The sequence below is a fragment of the Cnephaeus nilssonii genome, assembly GCF_951640355.1.
Source record: "Cnephaeus nilssonii genome assembly, chromosome: 5".
NCBI lineage: Eukaryota > Metazoa > Chordata > Mammalia > Chiroptera > Vespertilionidae > Cnephaeus > Cnephaeus nilssonii.
This window is the reverse complement of record NC_137076.1, coordinates 71,326,557-71,348,919: the sequence shown is the minus strand read 5'-3', so window position 1 is coordinate 71,348,919 and position 22,363 is coordinate 71,326,557. Positions and strand designations below refer to the sequence as shown.

Below are 22,363 nucleotides of genomic sequence, written 5' to 3'. Positions count from 1 at the left end.
AGAAACATAGATGTGAGATAGACACATCAATTAGTTGCCTCTCACACACGCCCCAACAGGGGACAAGGGGAGTGACCCTTCTACTTGGGTACATGCCCTTAACCCGGAATCAAACCCGAGACCCTTTGGTGTGTGGGCTGACACACTAACCACTTAACCACAACAGCCAGGGCTCTCATTGTAGTTTTGATTTGCATTTCTCTAATAGCTAGTGAGATTGAACATTTTTCATATATCTGTTGGCCCTTTGTATGTCTTCTTGCTCACTCTATTTTTCATTATCATTTATTTGTTGAGAGTGGTCATTTGTCCTACTAACTTTTCCACATTCTAAATTTGATCGATTGCATCCTTGAGGTGTCCCTTTAACTTGTTTCTCTTTCCTCCATATTTCCTGGAAACTTGTAGTTAGATCTAAAGACTGGGTTAGTTTCAGGTCAGTTTTCTTTTGGCAAGGTGATGTGTACTTCCTATTACTTCCTATTTATGTCAGCGTTTACCACTTAATAGTAATATCAAGATTGAGTTAGTCATGTTGTGAGCCTGATTAGTCTGTTATAAAGTTCCTTACTGTGATATTGTGATTTATATTTGGTCTTTGCCTAGTTTATGGCACAGAGCTCCTGAAATCCTTGGAATTTTCTAAGTGATAGTAGTGGTAAAGATGTCATTTGTATGTCTTTCGTTATGTTAATGAGGTGACTTTGGACCCATCTTAGGATGGAGGCTGATTGCCTGAACCTTCTTTGCCATGGCTGTTGCGGCTCAGTTGGTTGGGAATTGAAACCTCGGTGCACTGGAGGACTGTTAATTCCCAATCAGGTTACATGCCCCAATTTCGGGCATCCCCCATAGGGGAGAAGCAGGGGGCAGACAATCTATGTTTCGCTCTCACCCTCTCCCTCTCTCTAAAAATCAATTCAAAAATAAAGAACCAACCTTGTGACTAGAGGGTTGGAACTTTCAGTCCCACCTCCCTGGCTTCAAAGGAGGGGATAGGGGCTGGAGGTTGAAACTGTTTTCATTCATGCCTATGTAATGAGTCATCCATCAAAACCCAAAAGAATGGAGCTCAGAGAATTTCTGGGTCCCTGGCGGCAAACTTCGGCTCACAAGCCACATGCGGCTCTTTGGCCCCTTGAGTGTGGCTCTTCCACAAAATACCACGGCCTGGGTGAGTCTATTTTGAAGAAGTGGCATTAGAAGAAGTTTAAGTTTAAAAAATTTGGCTCTCAAAAGAAATTTCAATCATTGTACTGTTGACATTTGGCTCTGTTGATTAATGAGTTTGCCGACCACTGTTCAGGGTGAACATGTGGAGATTCTGGGAGAGTGGTGTGCTTGGAGAGAACATGGAATCTCTGAGCCCTTTCCCCATACCTTGCCCTATGCAGCTCTTCCATCAGTGGTTCTCAACCTTTCTGATGCCGCGACCCTTTAATACAGTTCCTCATGTTGTGGTGACCCCCAACCATAAAATTATTTTCGTTGCTACTTCGTAACTGTAATTTTGCTACTGTTATGAATCGTAATGTAAATATCTGTGTTTTCCGATGGTCTTAGCAGGGTCGCCTAAACACAGATATTTACATTACGATTCATAACAGTAGCAAAATTACAGTTACGAAGTAGCAACGAAAATAATTTTATGGTTGGGGGTCACCACAACATGAGGAACTGTATTAAAGGGTCGTGGCATCAGAAAGGTTGAGAACCAATGAAACTGTTCTGAGTTACATTAAACCCTCGATTTTTTTTGGACCTCGATTTAACAGACTGGATTTAAGGGACTAAATTTCAGGTCCATATGTCATATGTGAAAATTAGCAGCCTGTTAATTTTAAACCGCTTTTAACCAAGATTTGCTTATAATTAAATTAACAGATTATTTTTTGTTGTTATTAATTTACTGTTATTTTTTAACAAATTTTAGCAAATAGGCCATATGTTGGAAAAAAACACTGTAGTAATATTGCTGACATAAATAAATATTATATCTACAACTATAGTCTACATATTTAAATCCAAGAGTCACCGCTTGTAAACACTGTTTGGGGAATGATTAGCATGTGATCACACCGCATCTTAAACGATAATTGGTTCTGGTTCTGTTATCTGTGATGTGACTTTCTGCAGCAGTTTTGTTGTTGTTAATCCTCACCTAAGGATTTTTCCACTGATTTTTTTATTTTTACTTTTTTTTAGAGAGAGTGGAAGGGAGGGGACGGGGGACAGAGACATCTGTATTAGAGGGACACATCAATTGGTTGCCTTTCACACATGCCTGGCTCTGCAGCAGGTTTAACCTTTTGCACTCGGATGTCGAGTGTGACTCGACACGGTTAGCATCGGTAGCAGGAATCGAGAAAAAAACAAGCGAGTGCAAAGGGTTAATGTCTGATGTTCCAACTTGAGTTAAGCCCCAGTATGTGCAGTTGTTTACTAGCAGTGACTGGTGAATGCACACATTTACTAGATCTATTCAGTATAAATTTAAAATTACAGTAATACATATAGAAAACTTTTCTGTGAAATTAAACTTTTCATACATACTTAATTACACAAATATGTCTACATAAGTAAAAACAGGTAAACTAATGTTTGTCAATTTTTTAACACATGCGTTCGGAAAACCTACTTTATTATATAACAGACTTTTGGCTTTAATGGACACCCCCAGTAAGCACCATGTCTCCCTGAATCCTGTGAGCTGCTCTAGCAAATTAATTGAACTCAAGAAGGGGATCATGGGAACCCTCTGATTTATATTTAATTGTTCAAAAGTACAGGTGACAACCTAAACTCAGCAATTGGTGTCTGAAGGGGGCCATGTACATGACAGTTTTGTAGGACTGAGCCCTAAACCTATGGGATCTGATGTTATCTCCAGGTAGATATTGTCAGAATCTATTTGAATTATAGGACAGCGAGTTGTTGCAGAATTGCCTGGTGAGGTGGGAACACATCCTACACCCAACACCTCCCCCACCCCCAGGTGGAATGCGGTACAGAATTGTGTATTCACTAAATTTTCAACTAATGGTTTAGCTTTGGGTGAATTCTTGAATTGGTATTAATTTGTTACCTTTTTTCTCTTTTCCTAGGAATCCATACCTGTTTTGTATGTAAACAGAGTGGGGAAGATGTTAAAAGGTGCCTTCTGCCCTTGTGTGGAAAGTTTTACCACGAAGAGTGTGTCCAGAAGTACCCACCCACTGTCATGCAGAACAAGGGCTTTCGGTGCTCCCTCCACATCTGTATAACCTGCCATGCTGCTAATCCAGCCAGTGTTTCTGCATCTAAAGGTGTGGTTTGTGAACCAATGTAATTGTAAAATCTCAGTTTCAGTGGCAATGGATGTTTCCAGATGCCACGTGGCATGTCGCTTCATGACCTCTCTAGCTTTTGTCAGAGTACCAGTATTTTATGAGAGAGACATGAGAGTAATGGATTAATTAAGTAGCCATCACATTGTATTCTATGGAGCACTAACATTATGTGGTTGTTTTAAATATTGGATTTTGTGTCTTCATCCCCTTATCTACTCCATTACACCATAGTATATTCTCCTGTGGACCCTTTATATCTGCAGTTGTCAAATGTGATATCATTTAGACATGCATGTAGGTCAGAATTGAGGTTTTTGTTTTGTGTTGATTTGCTTTTGTTTATTTGTTTTTTAATGGGAACACCTATCTTGAAAGCCTTTTTCTGCTTCATAGGTGGAAAACTGAGGTTTCTAAAACTATATGTGCATGTAGATAACTCAAGAGCTTTTTTTTATTGATTTTGGAGAGGAAGGGAGAGGGAGAGGGGGAGAGAGGTAGAAACATCAATGATGAGAGAGAATCATTGATCCAACTGCCTTCTGCACGCCCCCTACTGGGGATCAAGCCCGCAACCGAGGCAGGTGCCCTTGACCAGAATCAAACCCGGAACCCTTCAGTTCCTAGGCTGACGCTCTATCCACTGAGCAAAACTGACTAGGGCTTGTTTTGTTTTTGTTAAAATTAATGGGATATTTTTCCCATTAATTTTTTTTAAGAGTGGAAGGGAGGGGAACAGAGAGAGAGAGAAACATCAGTGTGAGAGAGACACATCAATTCGTTGCCTCCTGCACCCGTCCTGACCAGGGCCTGGGATTGAACCCACAACTGAGGTATATGCCCATTACTTGGAATGGAATCCTACGATCCTTCAGTCTGAGAGCTTACGCTCTAAGCACTGAACAAACCAGCCAGGGAGATAACTCAAGTTTTTAAATCTGTTCCTACTGGGAAAACAGTCATTTGTTTCTGTTCAGTAATAGTGGGTCTCTTACTGGTTGTCTTTTTTTGTTGTTGTTAATCCTCACCCGAGAATATTTTTTCCATTGATTTTTAGAAAGAGTAGTGGGAGGGAGAGGGAGAAACCGAAAGACACATTGAATGGTTGCCTCCTGCAGGGGAACCAGGTTCAATTTCAGGTACCTGGGTTGCACACTCGCCAGGGCAGTCTTGCCTTCTTTAAAAAAAAAAAATCAATCTTTTAAGCAGACTGGCAATACCTCTGGTAATTTGATTTCCAGGCCCTGTAGATCTCATTAGTCTTAAGCATAGTAATTTAACATGCTTGGTCAAAATTGCAGTTTAACTATCAGGTACCTTCCTGTTTTCAGTTGTTATTGTAGATTACATTTAGGTGAGTTGGTGAAGTATTTAGAGCAGTGGTCGGCAAACTCATTAGTCAACAGAGCCAAATATCAACAGTACAATGATTGAAATTTCTTTTGAGAGCCAGATTTTTTTAAACTTCTTCTAACGCCACTTCTTCAAAATAGACGCACCCAGGCCGTGGTATTTTGTGGAAGAGCCACACTCAAGGGGCCAAAGAGCCGCATGTGGCTCGCGAGCCGCAGTTTGCCGACCACAGATTTAGAGGATATAGTTCATCTAGAAGGGGTAGAGGAATTCATTCAAGAATCACAGCACCAGCCCTCGCCTGTTTGGCTCAGTGGATAGAGCGTTGGCCCGCGGACTGAAGGGTCCCGGGTTCGATTCCGGTCAAGGGCATGTACTTTGGTTGCAGGCTAGATCCCCAGTGGGGATTGTGCAGGAGGCAGCTGATTGATGTTTCTATGTCATCAGTGTTTCTAACTCTCTATCCCTATCCCTTCCTCTCTATAAAAAATCAATAAAATATAAAAAAAAAAAAAGAATCACAGCACCAGGTAACAAAAGCAAGCGAGAGTCTTCCTGCCAGCTGTCTTTTTATTCTGATAGTTCACATCTCCACGTCCCATTTAGTTCTCAAGTGATTCCAGGTTTCCTAGGAGTCAGGGCAGTGGTTTGAAAAGAGCCTTCCTTGGTGAGAAATACTGGGAATTGATGTCCTGAATTAGTGATAACATAGCAGAACTTTCAAACTTGGTTTTGTTCCCCAATAAGGAGAGGTTTAGTTTTTATTTTGAATAATGACTTGATTTTTATTAAAATGTTAAAAAATTAAAGCACTAAAGAAAAAGACAGGAAAAAGGAGATAGAATCACTCTTGGGAAATGAGGTGATGTTGTCAGATGGTAACAAATAAGTTTGAATAACTCACATTTTAAGTATTTAATCTCTCTGTGTGTTTTTTTGTTCCTTCCTGGTTTTCCTGATTCTCATGGTTTTAGGTCGTCTAATGAGATGTGTCCGCTGCCCTGTGGCATACCATGCCAATGACTTTTGTCTAGCTGCTGGGTCAAAAATACTTGCATCTAATAGTATCATCTGTCCAAATCACTTTACACCCAGGCGGGGCTGCCGAAATCATGAGCATGTTAACGTTAGCTGGTGTTTTGTATGCTCGGAAGGTAAGGCATAATTTCTTGATGTATGAATAGTCTAAAAAGAGATTAGTACTGTGTGTGTGTATACACACCTTTGAATCCTCAGCTGAGGATATGTTTGCATTGATTTGAGAAAGAGAGGAAAGGGGGGGGTGGGGGGAAGAGAGAAACTCCAAAGTGAGAAACATCACTTGTCTCCTGTACACTCCCCAACCAGGAATCAAACCCAAAACGTAGGTATGTGTCCTGACCAGAAATCGGACCCACGGCCTTTTGGTTTATGGGACAATACTCCAACCAACTGAGCCACTCAGCCAGGGCAGATTAATACAATACTTAAATTGCAACAAAAAATTTTCTTCACATCGCCACTGCAAGAAATACTGGGAATTGATATTCTGAATTAGTGATAACATAGCAGAACTTTCAGACTTGGTTTTGTTCCCCAATAAGGAGAGGTTTAGTTTTTATTTTGAATAATGACTTGATTTTTATTAAAATGTTAAAAAATTAAAGCACTAAAGAAAAAGACAGGAAAAAGGAGACAGAATCACTCTTGGGAAATGAGGTGATGTTGTCAAATGGTACAAAGTTCCAATTATAGTATGAATAATTTGGGGGGATATAATGAAAAGCATAGTGACTATAGTTAACAATACTGTATTATATATTTGAAAGTTAAGATAATAGATCTTAAAAGTGCTCCACCACCAAAAAAAAAAAAAAAGGTAACTGTGATATGATGGATGTGTTATCTAATCTTATTGTGGTAATCTCTTCACAATATATACATATATCAGGTCATTATGCTGTATACTTTAAACTTATTAAATGTTATATATAAACTATATCTCAATAAAGTTGGGAAATGAAGAAGAGGAAAAGAAAAAAGAATGAAAAAACAAACCCCAAATCACCTGAGTCTCACCATCAGAAAAAAACCCATTGTTTAATATTAAGTGATATTACTCCAGATACGTGCATATAACTGGATAGAAGCAATTCTAGAAGATGATATCATGGTATAATTGTGGGGTTTTTTTTTAATTTTACATGAACCTAAATGGAAGAAACAAAGGGAAAGTGGAGAAATTTATGAATTTCCCTACTATTATGGATATTAATATGTAACTAAAAGGTCTTATAAAGTGGAGGAAAAAGTAATTTTATATCTTTTTATATATATTCAATTTAAAAATATTTCTCTTTTAAAATAGAGTCAGTATTATCCTTATAGTTTCTTTTTCTGATTTTTGCTAGTTAAGTGGAGGATTTAGTATTCATTGCTGGTCCACTTACTGTGGTGATTATTGTTCTGAATTTTTCTCTTGATTTTCTGAAGGTCTAAGAAGCATCTACAGGTGCTATAATTCTCTATTTGAGGTTGTTTGGCATTTACCTGTGTACTAGAAGCACATTTTGGGTTACTTTACCTTTGTACTAGAAGCACGTGCTGCCTTACTATAAATGTTTAGGCTACGTGTATGTGTTTTTTAAGACTAGTGTGGACATTGCTCCACTGTCTTCTAGTGTGAAGATGGCACCAGTTTTCTTAACCAGTTTTATCATTCCTTTTTAAATTGACTAAATTTTGTTGATTAGTAACTTTTTGGCAACAATTTCCCTAACTTCATTTTTTTAATATCTACTTACTAGAGGCCCGGTGCATGAATTGGTGCATGGCTGGGGTCCCTTGGGGTGGCCTGCAGAGATTGGGCCCCAGTTCATGCCCCCAGCCCCGCAGCCCCACCTGGCACCCCACCGTGGCCTGGCACCCCCCCCCCCCCTCACCTGCTCCACCATCCCGCCTGCAGTGAGATTGATCAGGGCCGGGCCCCCCGCCTGGCTCTCTCAGCGCCTGGGAGCCTGGCAGCAATTGGACCCCTGCTTGCACCTGCCATGTTCTGCGCCACCCCCTGGTGGTCAGTGCACGTCATAGCGAGCTGTCGAACTCGGTCGAATGACCGTTCAAGGGAATAATTTGCATATTAGGCTTTTATTACATAGGAGGATTGGTGATGCAATTTTATGAAAACTTGGCTGGTTACAAACAGGTTGATGGACTAATTTAAAAATAAAACCAAGGAACATGTGTAATTTAATGAGCATCACCTTTGAGGGATTTTGGTGTACTAAATAGTGCTGCTCTGGCCATTGTGGTTCAGTGGTTAAAGTGTCAGCTGGCGCACCCAAGAGTCTCTCTCTGGTTCGATTCCCAGCCAAGGGCACATACCTGGGTTGCAGATTCAATCCCCGGTCCCCATTCGGGGCGCATGTGGGAAGGCAACCAATCGATGTGTCTCTCTTACATCACTGTTTCTCTCTCTCCTCTCCCCCCTCTCCTTCCCTCCCTCTCTCTATGAAAAGCAACGGAAAGAATGTCCTCAGGTGAGGATTAAACAGCAAAAATAGTGCTAAAGCCACAAAGAAGTGGAATTTTTCTTTTGCTCTCAAGATTTATCTGACATGACAATTGAAGTTAAAACTCCACCTATTGATCAGGGTTTGCATCAAGACATAGTTGGTATCCTCAGACTATGGTGTTAATATGTAATAAGTAAAGTAGAATATTAAGTGCAGTTAATATGTGTAGAAAGTGGAGCTTTGTTGTAGTTAGCAATGTTTTAATGCACAAAGAGGACTATGTTAGCTTTGTTATTGTCCTGTATTAAACTTTATGAATCATACATTCTTTTTTGTTCTTATAATATAAAACTGTCTTGTGAAAACTGCTGCCTATTATTAATCACCTTTCTTTTGTTTAGAATAAAGTTAAAGATAGAATTTTGGTACTTAATAGCATTTAAATATAACATTCTGTAATTCTCCCCTTAGAATGTAAACATGTATCTGGGATGCTGAAGTGCAGGCTCCAACTTTTTCATGTTTCTTAAACTTGGGAAGATGAAATGGTTTATGCATTAGACTTAAAAAAATAATATTTTTGAAATCCTCACTTGACGATATGTCTTTACTGATTTTTTAGAGAGAGATGAAAGCAGACGGGAGGGGGGGGGGGAGAACCATCAATTTGAGAGAGAAACATTGATTGGTTTGGTTGCCTCCCGAACAAGCCCTCACCAGGGATCGAACTTTCAACCTTTTGGTGTATGGACAACACTCCAACTGAACCACCCGGCCAGGGCTAGGTTTTTTATTTATTTCAGAGTGTGATGAAATGAATGGGAATTGGTTTCAGAATAGAAGTGCCCATGTGATGCCAGTCCTAACTGATGGTATGGTTGTACTCTGAAAAGATATCGAGTTCCATAATTATGAGTGCCCAAGGTAGTAGTTGCAGCAGTAATTCTCAAAGTGTGATCCATGTACTAGTATCCCTGAGAAGCAGGGAGTGCCTAGATACCCTTTCAGTGGCTTCCATGAGATTGTAACTCTTTTGTAGTAATTCGAAGATGTTACTTGCCTTTTTAACTTTGTTGACATTTTCACTAATGGTGCAAAATCAGTGGTGGGTAAAACTGGCACCTTAACACAAGTCAAGGTGGTGGCTCCAAAACTGTGCAACTCTAAGTGTTCATTGTATTCTTTGTTACCACATACTTGCAGTAAAAATCATGAAAGTTTCACCTAAGACTGTCCTTGATTAAAAGTAAAATATATTTTATTAAGTCTCAACCTTCAACTGAATATTGCTGTAATATTCTTTGTGATAAAATGAGAAGTACACGTTTCTTACTAATGGTCTAAGTAAAAGCAGTCATGCAATTAGGATGCCAATCTGAACTAGCTACCTTATTCATAGAAAACCATTTTTAGTTGTATTACTGACAAACTATGGCTATTCATACTTGTATATTTATTTGTCATACATTTTCTTGAAAATGGATGAAAGCAAGCCTGCCAATTAAAGAAAAACAACTGACAGAAATTGTTGCCAATCATAAAATTTGAGCTCTTAAGTAACAATTAGAATTTTGGGGAACTACCACCCTGAGCTTAACAGCTTCCTAGTATTTTCTGATGAAATCATGGTGATATTAACAAAATGTGACCTTTTAATATTACACAATGAAATAGAACAACTTGGGGAAGATCTAGCTGATTCAGCAAACAAACAGTTTTCATATGACCAATGTGTAATGTTAAAAAACAGGCTTATATAAAAGATCCATTTAAAGTATAAGACAGATCGATGAATTTTAATGTACTAGTAGTACTAAAAAATTATTGATATGATTTCAGATTTGATATTGCAAATAAAGTCTATCCTTTGAAGTTTAAGTGTATAGGACCAAAGAAGGAATATGTACAGTTACTGAGCAAGTTTTTAAAAGTACTCTTTTTTCCAACTATTTATCTGTGAGGGATCATTTTCTTTCTTTCTTTTTTTCTTTAAATAAACTTGTTTTAAATTGATTTTTAGAGGGGGTGAGAGAGAGAAACATCACTCGTTTGCCTCCTATAAATGTCCTGCCTAGGCACCAAACCCACAAAAGATACATATGTACCCTGACAGATTGGAACTCACAACCTTTTAGGTCTATGGGACAACATTCCAAGCAACCGAGCCACCTGGCCAGGTTGAGAGATCATTTTCTTCATGGACGTCATTCAAACAACATATTGCAACAAAATTAATTTTAAATATTTATAAAAATGTAAAACCTTGAGCTCACTAATAACTTTTTGTTTTGGAAAATATATAAAGTAGATAAAAATGTTATTTATGTTAACAATATATTTGTTATTAAAAATGAATTAATAAATGTTAATTTTTTATTAATTTCAGTTTCTGTTTGGTAAATATCAATAGTTTTAGCCTTTGGGAATCTCCCTTGTTTTTTCAGTATGAAGCGCTGATGCAAAAAAGCCTGAGAACTTCTGATCTCACTATCTAAGATTATCTTGGTGTTTGAGCACTGGGAGAGAATAAAGTCTTAGAAAAAAAATTCTTTTTTTTTTGGCCCATATATAGGAAAGACTGAAGGTGTTATCCAGAGTATTAGGATAATATGCTAAATTGCTAAATTGGAAGGAATCCATTCCTAGAATTCAGCAATGTTTAAATTTTTTTTTAATCCCCTTTCACCAAATGGTACTTTTTCATATTTTGGTTCCTTTGATGGTTCGTGGGTTTTTCCTCTTCTGTCTTCCTGCCTTTCTCCTGTATATGTCCTTTACTGCCAGCGTAGTCCTCCTGCCTGCTTCCCACCTATCTACTCAGATTAATCCTGCTTATTTCTTTCCTCATATTCCATTATGTCCATTATGTCCTTAATTGGCGAAGCTGATGTGCTTGCCATTTAATTCCTCTAAGCTCTGACCTTTGGCTGTTTTCATTGGGTATTTTTTGTGTGTGTGTCCAGATGTCTTATGTAATATCCTTCTTTGAACATCTAATTCAGATACCTTATTGTATGTGAAATATTTCTAGTGTGTCATGAATGCCATATTGGTAAAAGGAAAGTTTTTCTGTTCAGTCCATGTAGTTGGCAGTATTGTGACTCAGCAGATAACAAAGCATAGATAGGAATGTTGTAGAAGGTATTACATTATTGGGGCAGTTAAACTTATGTGACTATGTCATTCTTTTTTTTTCTTTTTTTTCTGTGTTTTTTTGTTTGTTTGTTTGTTTGTTTGTTTAAAATTGACCTCCGAGGGGAGGGGGGCCACGAAAGGTAACAGGCCGCCCCCCGCCCCGGTGTCACTGGTGACTGTCATTCTTAATGTCCCCTGCTAAAATTGTTTCACTCACCCACAAAATGCACAAGAATAAATGAGTTTCAGAGCATAGAGTACAGGCTATATATATATTGAGTTAATAAGTTATTCAAACTTATTTTGTAGCAACAGACTTTTCCAAATGATATCTCACTCTGAATTTGAACTCCCATAAACAACACAGATAAAAGGATAACTTCTATAATTGAAGCAGAGTTGGGTCTTAAGCACATGTACCTGGCCCCAACAAAACAAATACCCTAAAGCTGGTTTTAAGAGCCTGCTTTAGGTTATTGAGAAAAGGAAAATAACACAGGTGGGAAATGTACAAGAATAGTGTCACAAAATTAAGTTTCTCATAGGATTTTACGAGGTAAAGGAGGCACAGTGAGACCACGATGGATGTGGATCTATACCTTGCTAAGGTTTTATCCCTCACTAATTCCTTAGGGTGAAATTTAAGAGGTACATGTTTGAGTCTGGCATGTTTGAGTCATGCTCATTTCTAGCATAAGATAAATAAGACTTTTTTTATTTTTATTTTTTGCCTTATTTTTATTGATTTCAGAGAGGAAGGGAGAGGGGGAGAGAGATAGAAACATCAATGATAAGAAAGAATCATTGATTGGCTGCTTCTGCATGCCCCATACTTGGGATCGAGTCCACAATCCTGGCATGTGTCCCGACCAGGAATCAAACCGTGACTTCCTGGTTCATAGGTCGATGCTCAACCACTGAACCACAGCCAGGCTGAAATTCTTTATCTGTAGCCCTGAAGATTTCAGATTCAAGTATGTAAATTGAGTCACTTTGAGTAAAAATCCTTAAGTAAAAATTTATTGTCACTGCAATACATATGATCAACATTGTCTGAAAACTTGAATGGAGAGGGGGGGGAAAACTTAATATGTAACTGAAGTTTATGCAATAAACTACATTACTAGCTGTGCTTTTTGTCACCAGTGCTACTGCTAGTTCTTGTTATTTATTTATTACAAAGAAGTAGAGTTATTAGAAATAACTAACCTCTTACTCTAATATTTTGATCATTATATTTTATTCTGTGTTCTTTTGTTTTTGATCATTGTATGTTATCATAATCTATGTCCTTTTTATCTTAGTATTACATTTGTGCATTTATAAATGTGATTTTGAAACGGTGCCATAGGTGTCATAAGATTGCCAAACATAAAAAAAAAAAAGAATAAAAAGCAATTTTAAAAGTCAGACAATACTAGGCAATTTAATCACTTGCTTACAACTCAAACAGATATGCTTATTTATTGTTTATTGTAGAAAACACCTTACCATTGAAGGAATTACAGCTCAACAAGAAAAGTGAATTCCCAACAAAGACAGGAATTGGGGTGGTGAACACACAATAAAATGTACAAATGATGTGTTGTAGAATTGTGCACCTGAAACCTGTATAATTTTGTTAACCAGTGTTAGCCCAATTAGTAAAGGGGGGGGGAGGGACAAAAAAAAGAAAAGTGAAGTGAATTCCCCAAGGCCATATGATCTTAGAGCTTAGATCTAACAGCAGTTTAAGCTTGTGCTTTTTTATATACTGGTCATTGTTTCTCATTGATACTCTCTTTAGTGTTTTGCTTTTTATTGAAAAGAAAGTAATGTGTATATATATGTGTGTATATACACATATGACTTTTAGATGTTTGCCTTAACCTAATTTTGCCAATAAGATCTCATGTTTATTTGCTGTTAACCTAACTAACCTTTAGGGGTGGTTCAGGAATATTGGAAAGGGAGCACCCTTGTAGGAAAGTCTCTCTGAATAACTAATTAAATTACTAGGCTCTTGGCTGAGAGATAAATAATTGGTTAGGAACTGAGCAAAAGCTGTTTTAGCTGGGTCTTTATATGTAGCCTTGTGATTCTGAATGCCAATTTTTTTTTTTATTCTTACAGGAGGCAGCCTTCTGTGCTGTGATTCTTGCCCTGCTGCTTTTCATCGGGAATGCCTGAACATTGATATCCCTGAAGGAAACTGGTATTGCAATGACTGTAAGGCAGGCAAAAAACCACATTACAGGGAAATTGTCTGGGTAAAGGTTGGACGATATAGGTAAGGATGAAGGAGACAGGCAATTATTTCTTTTATCGTCATGTTTCTTGGGAACTCTTAAATACGGTGTTTCACTCACTCACACACACACACACACACACACACACACACACACACTCTAGATGCCCGGTGCACAGATTTGTGCATCAGTGGGGTCCCTTGGCCTGTGCCCTCTCGCAATCCGGGACCCCTCGGAGGATGTTGGAGAGCCAGTTTCAGCCAGATCCCCACAGGCCAGGCCGAGGGACGCCACCAAATCCGTGCACCGGGCCTCTCATACTATATAATAAAGAGGTAATATGCAAATGTTCGTTACACTGTGACTCGTAACAACCTATCACCAGGAGGGCAGGGCCTTTGAGCTATGAGCTTCAGAGAGCTACGGGAGGGTGGGGCAGTGAGCTACGAGCTACAGCAGTGGTGGGCACGGCTGCCAGCTGAGGCAAGCGTCGGCGAGCTACTTGTGCACGGATTCATGCGCAGGGCCACTAGTATGCATATAAGATCTTTGGTTAATCTCTTCCTGCCCTTCCCCCTTCACTTTTATATATATACTAGGAGCCCGTTGCACGAAGTTTCGTGCATAGACTTTTCCTTCACCTGGCTGCCGGCACCAGTTATCCGCCAGCAGCAGTTTTCCTCTGGCCACCCGCCGATCAGAGCGCCTCCCGCCAGCACGATCGGCCACCCTGAAAGGAACTCCGATCGGGAGGTGCTCCGATCGGGCGGGTGGCCAGAGGAAAACTGCTGCTGGCGGAAAACTGGTGCCAGCAGCCGCGCAATCGGCCACCCCGAGTTCCGCCACCAGCGTGCGCCGGCCGTTTAAGCCGGCAGGAGGAGTGGAGGTCGGGGACTCGCGAGTCCCCCCCCCCCCCCCCCCCCGCTCCTACCGTCAGCCAATCGGCCACCCTGAGTCCCGCCCCCCGCGCCTCCAGCCGGCCCAATCGTGGGCGTAGCGGAGTGATGGTAATTTGCATATTACCATTTTATTAGGTATGATTTATATATATACACACACACACACACACACATATTATTTCCCCACATTTCTTTCCACTACTAATCCATTTCTCCCGCACTCTCTTAAAAATCCATTCCCATAGAGTTTTTGTGCCTTTTTAAAAATAGTTTGTTGATTTTTAGAGAGAGAAATATTGATGTGAAAACGCAACATGGATCTACTGCCTTCTACATGCCAGCCGCCCCCCACCGCCCCCTGGGTGATCAAACTGGCAACCTTTTGGTACACAGGACGATGCCCAACTTATTAAGCCACACCAGCCAGGACCTTAATATATATATATATTATATATATATATATTGTTGTTGTTGTTGTTGTTGTTGTTAATCCTGATTTTTATAGAGAGTGAAAGGTAGGGGGGGAATCAGAAAAATAGAAGCATCAATGTGAGAGAGACACATTGATTGGTCACCTCCCACATATGCCCCAACCAGGGCTGGGGATCAAGCCTGCAACCCAGGACCTTTCAGTCTGCAGGCCAATGCTCTATCCTCTGAGCCAAATCTTCTAGGGCAGGCCTTAATATTTGTTAATGATCTCCCTGGTTAAGCAAGGCCTCCCCATTAATTTTCTATTAGGAAAGAAAAAACTGAATATATGTTGTAGTCATCAGAATCCTGTATAATAAAAGCGTAATATGCTAAGTTTTCGACCAATCACCATGACGTGCACTGACCACCAGGGGCAGATGCTCTGTCCGGTAGGTTGGCTTGCTGCTGGGGTCCCTCTGATCAGGACTGGGTGAGATGGGCCAAACATGCCCTGGAGCCCTCCCGTGGTCCCTCCCCTCCAGATTATGCACCACTAAGGTCCCTCAGCCTGGCCTGCGCCCTTTTGCAATCCAGGACCCCTTGGGGGATGTTGCAAAGCCAATTTCAGCCTGATCCCCACAGGCCAGGCCGAGGGACCCCACCTGTGCACGTACACCGGGCCTCTACTAAATACATATTTTCCATAGAAAATTCATTAATGAAAACAAACATGTAAACTTTACAAACAAGGAAGACACATTGCTAACATTTTGGTATATTTATTTGCAGACACATCAATACATACACCCTCAAAATAATTGGCCTTATAGTTTATACGCAGTTTTTGTGGGGTTTTTTTAAAATATATTTTTATTGATTTTAGAAAGGGAGCGGGAGAGAGAGAGAGAGAGAGAGAGAGAGAAGTATCAATGATGAGAGAGAATCATTGATCAGCTGCCTACTGCACGCCTCCTACTAGGGAGCGAACCTGCAACCCAGGCATATGCCCTTGACCAGAATCAAACCTGGGACCCTTCAGTCTGTAGGCCAGCGCTCTATCCACTGAGCCAAACTGGCTAGGGCCTCAGTTTTTGTGTCTTGCTTTTTCTTTTTAAAATTACTTTTATTGATCATGGAATGTACAAAAGGGTATTGTAACATGAATGACTTTAAAGAATAACAAAAGGCACACCTGTGTATATACCTCCTAGTTAAACAAAGAGTTCATTACTGGTGCTTTTGAGTCTTCCTCTTTGAATTCATTCTCTCCCTATCCACAGAGATAACCACATACTGCACTTTGTGTTTTTTATTCCTTTGGCTTGCTATATAGATTTGCCATATATATAATATTTTGTTTGGCATGTTTTAGGTCTTTATATAAAGGAATATTTATATTTTCCTGCAACTTGCTTTTTTCATTCACTATTCTATTGAGATTTATTGTTGTTAGCACAGTACTCTAGTTCCTTCATACAACATAGTCATACAGTGTTGTTTGTGTAGTTAATTTAATCATTCTCTTGTTTGCACTATGAACATTTTGTTAATATGTTAGTGTACATGCACAGGAGCTTTTCTGGGGGCATTCTCAGGATAGAATAGCATGGTAGGGGTTTCTAGCTTTAATAGCTAATGTCTTCCTAAGGTAGTTGTGGGGGGCAGATTTCTTGATGTCATTTTTCTATCCTTTTTGAAGGCCAAATTATATTTCATGGCAGTGTACTATATATAGTTCTGTCATTCCCTTAACATTGAGTATTTAGGTTGTTTCCAGGTTTTTATTCTCCTAGATAATAATTCTATAAAGCTTTGTTCATATTTCTAATTATTTCCTGTTATATATCCATGAAGTAGAATAACTGAGTATAAGGGAGTGTGTCTGTGTATGGAAGCACATTTGTGCAGGTGGGTGTTTGGCATATACTACTTGGTTTTTCTCTAGTTTGATTGTAAGAATGTTCAAATCAGACTTTAATGTGGATAGGTAGACATTGCTATTCCTTATTCCTGTCCTAAAAAGCAGGGTATCTTCCTAGTGCCTTGCAGTGTTTTAGTTTTCCTTCTTTGTTTTTACCTTTCCCAGGTGGTGGCCAGCTGAGATCTGCCATCCTCGAGCTGTACCTTCCAACATTGATAAGATGAGACATGATGTGGGCGAGTTCCCTGTGCTCTTCTTTGGGTCTAATGACTATCTCTGGACTCACCAGGCCAGAGTCTTTCCCTACATGGAGGGGGATGTAAGCAGCAAGGATAAGATGGGCAAAGGAGTGGATGGGACATATAAAAAAGGTAACCATATCTTTTTTATTTCTCAGATCAACACAGACCTTTGTTGGCAAAGAATTTCTTCTTTGTTACAATTCATATACATTCCATTAGTAGCTGTGTTCTGCCCTCATGGGGTATAATGTGGCTGTAGTTACAGGATTTTGTGGGGAAATTGACAGTCATAACTCTTTTTTTTTGTTGTTAATCCTCACCTGAGGATATTTTTCCATAGAGTAAAAAAAAAAAAGGGAAAGATAGAAACATCGATGTGAGAGAAACACATCGATTGGTTGCCTCCTGCAGGGCCCGTGAGGAACCTGCCACCAAGATATGTGCCCTTGACTGGAATCGAACCCAAGACCCTTTGTTCCACAGCCCGACGTTCTATCCTTGAGCCAAACCGGCTAGGGCTGTAACTCATTATTTTTTAATCCAACCTTAACTGGAATTTCCTTCAGGGAGGTTTTTGTCTCATCAGTTCTGTTTTTAGTTTACTGGGAAGAGATAAAATTCACCAAAAATTATGACGCAAGATAAGAGTGAAAGTCTAGCAATGAAGGATTTGGGGCCAGGAGGGGTCGAGTTAACTATGAGTTTTCTCTTATGTATAATGAGTAAAGGTTGATCTGATAATTGAGGTAATAAAAAAAATTACCCTGCAGGGCATAGAGTTGGTATCCCCTCAATGATAATTATCTTCTTCCATTAGTTGTTCTTTGAAAGGCAATATAGGTATCTCTTGTTATCTATCTATATTATAAAAGGCCCATGGCCATAACACCTTAATGACCAAAGGAGCAGCGGCGGGCAGGGCGGGGTGAGAGCTACTAGTGGGGGAGAGTTATGAGTGGCAGAGAGTGTGCCACGAGCTACCTTGGCGATGGGCGGGGCAGCCAGCTGAGGCAAGCAGAAGTGACCAAACGACTGGTCACCAGGAGGTGCATAGAGCACCTCTCAGTCCCTCCCGCGGCCCATGAGCTGCTCACGGCAGCGGAGTGGGGCTTTCGGCACGGCGGGATTCACGAGGCAAGGCAGGGCCCGCAGCTTGCATGGCATGGTGGGGCCCTGTGGCAAGCGGGGCCCACGGCTCGCACGGCATGGCGGTGAGCTACTCGCGCACAATTTCGTGCGCGTTGGGCCTCTAGTCTATCCTATATAATAAAGATGTAATATGCAAATGGTTGTTACACCATGAAGTATAATGACCGACTGCGTAACAAATGGATCACAAATCAGCAGGAAGGTGGGGCAGCGAGCTACAAGCAGGCGGCAGAGAACTACAGGAGGGGGCAGGGCAGCAAGCTATGAGGGTGGCGGCAGGGGGCGGAGGGAGATACAGGAGGGCGGGGCAGCAGACGGAGAGCTATTGGAGGACGGCAGTGAGCTACTGGGGCATGGATTCATGCACAGGGCTACTAGTATATATATAAAAAACCAGCGATGGAACACCAGAACAACCAGAACAACTGGTCGCTCTGACGCCCACTGCAGCCAGCGAACCAGCTGATCTGGGGATGGGGCCAGCCAGCCAACTTCCTGCAGCTCCTCCCCCCAGCCGGCCCCACCCCCAATTGGTCCCCACCACCCCAATTGGCCCATAGCCCCTCCCCTCAGCCAGCCCCACCCCTGATTGCCCCCCCCCCTCTCCAATCTGATCAAGGGCAGGGCTGGCTGGCCAACTATCCTTGGTCCCTCCCCAGGGCCTCTGGCCCCTGATTGGCACCCCCACTTGGGGGCGGGGCCTATTGGCCCACAGCCCATCCCCACGGCCTACCCCACACCCTATCAGCCCCCATCACCCTGATTGGCCCGAGGCCCCTCCCCCCAGCCAGCTCCGCTCCTGATCGCCCCCCACACCAATCTGGGGTGGGGCTGGCTGGCCAACCTCCCACCAACCCTCCCTCAGCTGCTGACCCCTGATCGCCCCCTACCCCCAATTGCCCCCCCCCACACCCAATCAGGGGCAGGGCCCACAGGCCAATCACCCTCAGCTCCTCCCCCAGCTGGCCCAGCCCTGATCAGGCCTAATCAGGGCAGGCCAGCTGGCCAACCTCTTGCTGTCTCCTTCCAAGAGGCCCGGACCCTGCCCCACCCCCACTCCCCTGTGCATGAATTTGTCCTATATAATAAAACCCTAATATGCAAATCGACCAAATGGCAAAACGACCGGTCGCTATGACACACACTGGCCACCAGGGGGCAGACACTCAACACAGGAGCTGCCCCCTGGTAGTTAGTGCACTCCCACAGGGCTCACAGCTGGCGAGCGCAGTGGTGGTGACAGGAGCCTCTCCTGCCTCTGCAGCAGCGCTAAGGATGTCCAACTGATGGCTTAGGATGGCTTAGCTGCAGTTGGACATCCCCTGAGAGCTCCCGGGCTGCGAGAGGGCACAGGCCGGGCTGAGGGCCGCCCCTCCCCCAAGTGCACGAATTTCGTGCACCAGGCCTCTAGTGTATATATATAAAAGCCTAATGTGCAAAGTGTCCCCTGGGGAATTCAACTGACCGGGAGTTCAATTGCTAGCTATGATGTGCGCTGACCACCGGGGGCAGCATGAAATGAAGGAAGGCCCCAGCTGACAGCTGGCAGCTGCTAGGGACCCTGCCTGTGCACGAATTTTGTGCACTGGGCCTCTAGTTTGAATATAGTTGGATATTGGAGTATAAGATTTTGACTGTTTAGTAAAGAGGGGTTCTAAGCAAGTGAAACTTTGTGGTTAGGTGCAAGAAGATATTAAGCCAGTGAAACTTCCTGGATGGGAATGAGAACGGTGTCTATTAGCAAGATGATTGATAAGATATTTGCCTAATATTATTTCAGTGAGTCCTCACTTATCTGTTGGCCATGTGGTTTCTTGTATAGATATAGGCTATCAGTACTAATACTGTAGGAGCTTGAGTTTTGTAGCCTCGGGTTCTCAGGGACCAAGTGACCAACATTTTTGCCTGAGATGGCCACTGACTCTGAAGAAGTTAATAAGAAGAAAGCACATGTGGAAGCACACATTGAATCTAACATGCTAAGTTAGGGACTTCCAAGTATTTGGTATAGTTTAAGCACATGGTCAGGAGAGCACTGAGCTATTTGCCTGAAAAGGTAAGTAATTTATATGGTCAGATCATAGTTTTAGAAATCTCAGTCTGAGTAGAGTGTATGGCCATAAACGGTGAGAGGCTGCCACCAGGAATGTCAGTGTTTCAATCGTTCTGGGGAAAGATGACTAGACTTGTCACAGGGTAGCCTCCATAGGGTAGAGAGAATAATGATTACTAGATAGACTAGGCAGAATATGCTCAATAATAGGTTGAAGGAAGGAAGGACTTTATGAGGGACTTTAGAAAAATTTAGAGAACTCCAGGCAAAACAAAACTCTGCTGGATGGTGACAGAGAAATGGAGAAAAAGGGATGGATCAGAGGTAAGATTTTCTTTAAAGAATTGACAGCATGGGGAAAGCCACAGAGAGGAAAGAGGGAAGAATTGAAATTCTTTTCAGAATTTTTAACTTGTGTAATCAATAATGAATTAAATTTTATTTTTATTTTTTAACTGTTTTATTTTTTTTTTTTTAATTTTTAAAAAAAAATATTTCCACTGATTCCAGAGAGGAAGGGAGAGGGAGAGAGAGATAGAAACATCAATGATGAGAGAGAATCATTGATTGGCTGCCTCCTGCACGCCGCCCCCCCCCCCCCCCCCCCCAACACCACCACACACTGGGGATCGAGCCCGCAACCTGGGCATATGCCCTGACCAGGAATCGAACCGGTGACCTCTTGGTTCCTGGGTTGACGCTCAACCGCTGAGCTACACCCGGCTGGGCATGAATTAAAATTTTGATTTAAGTAGGGAAGAATGAGAATCCTAAGATTTTGTTGAACTTTTCAGATATTACAATCTTTCAAGCATATGAAAGTACAAGCTTTGAATACAAACTAGCTATGAAGGGCTGTCTTTGTATCATTAAACTAATAGTTGATATTTACAGAATGAGTCTTAGGAGAAGAGTAGGACAGGTGCTCTAGAGAATAGGCAAGGAAGAAAAGAGAACTTCAACTTTGGATTTTTTCCACAGGAACACAGCATGTTACCTGGGGCATCTAGGAAGCAGGATGTTTCTGGAATAGGAGATTCAGTACTGAGGAAAGAATTAGGCCTACAGGCTGTGACTGTGCTAAGTAGATGCAGTCTATAGATGATATACATGGCCTTTTTCAAATCATTTAACTGTGTGTTCTTTTGTTGTTGTTTTAAATTTTTCTCTGAAACTGGTAGTCTGTATTGTACCATTTAATGATGGATTATGTTTTGTTTTAATGCTGTATCTGAATACCCTAGGGATTATAACTTACTGAAAGTAGAAGTCTTACTTATAGCATTGGTGATTTTTATCTAAAATATGAATTTTTCTCCTACTTAAAAGGGGAAAAAAAAGGTAAAATAACTCCATTCACAGGCTAAGTGACTTATGCTATTGTGTTTTCTTAGCTCTTCAGGAAGCTGCAGCAAGGTTTGAGGAATTGAAGGCCCAAAAGGAACTAAGACAGCTGCAGGAAGACCGAAAGAACGATAAGAAACCACCGCCTTATAAACATATAAAGGTGAGAAAAGACTTCAGGAGACTCCATCTCAAGAAGAGAGACCCTTAGAGATTGCCCTCTTCCTACTCTATTCATGACAAGAATTGGAAGCACAAGCATAGTGGCTTTTAGGTACAGATAAGAGCTTGAAAGGAGATAACAAAAAAGTGCCAAAGCACATTCCTAGCAATTGTGTGAACTTAAGAAAACCAGTTGTGTGTTGATACACACTCTGTTGCCTTGGAAAGTCTTCTCATATAAGTAGATTGGATTAGATTCTGTTCACAGTCAACATCTTAGAGTTTGAAAGGGACCAAACAGCTGTGATAAAAAATCATAAATGGCCGAGGCCGGTTTGGCTCAGTGGATGGAGCGTCGGCCTGCGGACCGAAGGGTCCCGGGTTCGGTTCTGATCGGGGACATGTGCCTTGGTTGTGGGCACATCCCCGGTAGGGGGTGTGCAGGAGGCGGCTGGTTGATGTTTCTCTCTCATCGATGTTTCTGGCCCTCTGTCCCTTTCCCTTCCTCTCTGTAAAAAATCAATAAAAAGTATATTTTAAAAAAAAAAATCTTAAATGGCCCTGAGATAGTGTGGATAATACACACATGGATAAGTCTTCTTGGTAATATTAAAGATTTAGGTGACCAGTACGACTAGGATTC

At 41.4% G+C, this 22,363-nt stretch overlaps 1 protein-coding gene across 6 annotated transcripts in view; it reads left to right on the top strand.

Moving 5' to 3' along the window:
• Positions 1 to 22,363, top strand: part of NSD1 (nuclear receptor binding SET domain protein 1) — a 140,065-nt gene that overhangs the window by 89,757 nt on the left and 27,945 nt on the right. For all 6 annotated transcript variants that reach the window (XM_079771820.1, XM_079771818.1, XM_079771821.1 and 3 more), the window contains 5 exons: positions 3,105 to 3,305; positions 5,654 to 5,833; positions 13,421 to 13,577; positions 16,936 to 17,141; positions 21,609 to 21,721. In XM_079771820.1, coding sequence (XP_079627946.1) covers positions 3,105 to 3,305; positions 5,654 to 5,833; positions 13,421 to 13,577; positions 16,936 to 17,141; positions 21,609 to 21,721 — 857 coding nt within the window. The remainder of the gene's footprint in view (positions 1 to 3,104; positions 3,306 to 5,653; positions 5,834 to 13,420; positions 13,578 to 16,935; positions 17,142 to 21,608; positions 21,722 to 22,363) is intronic.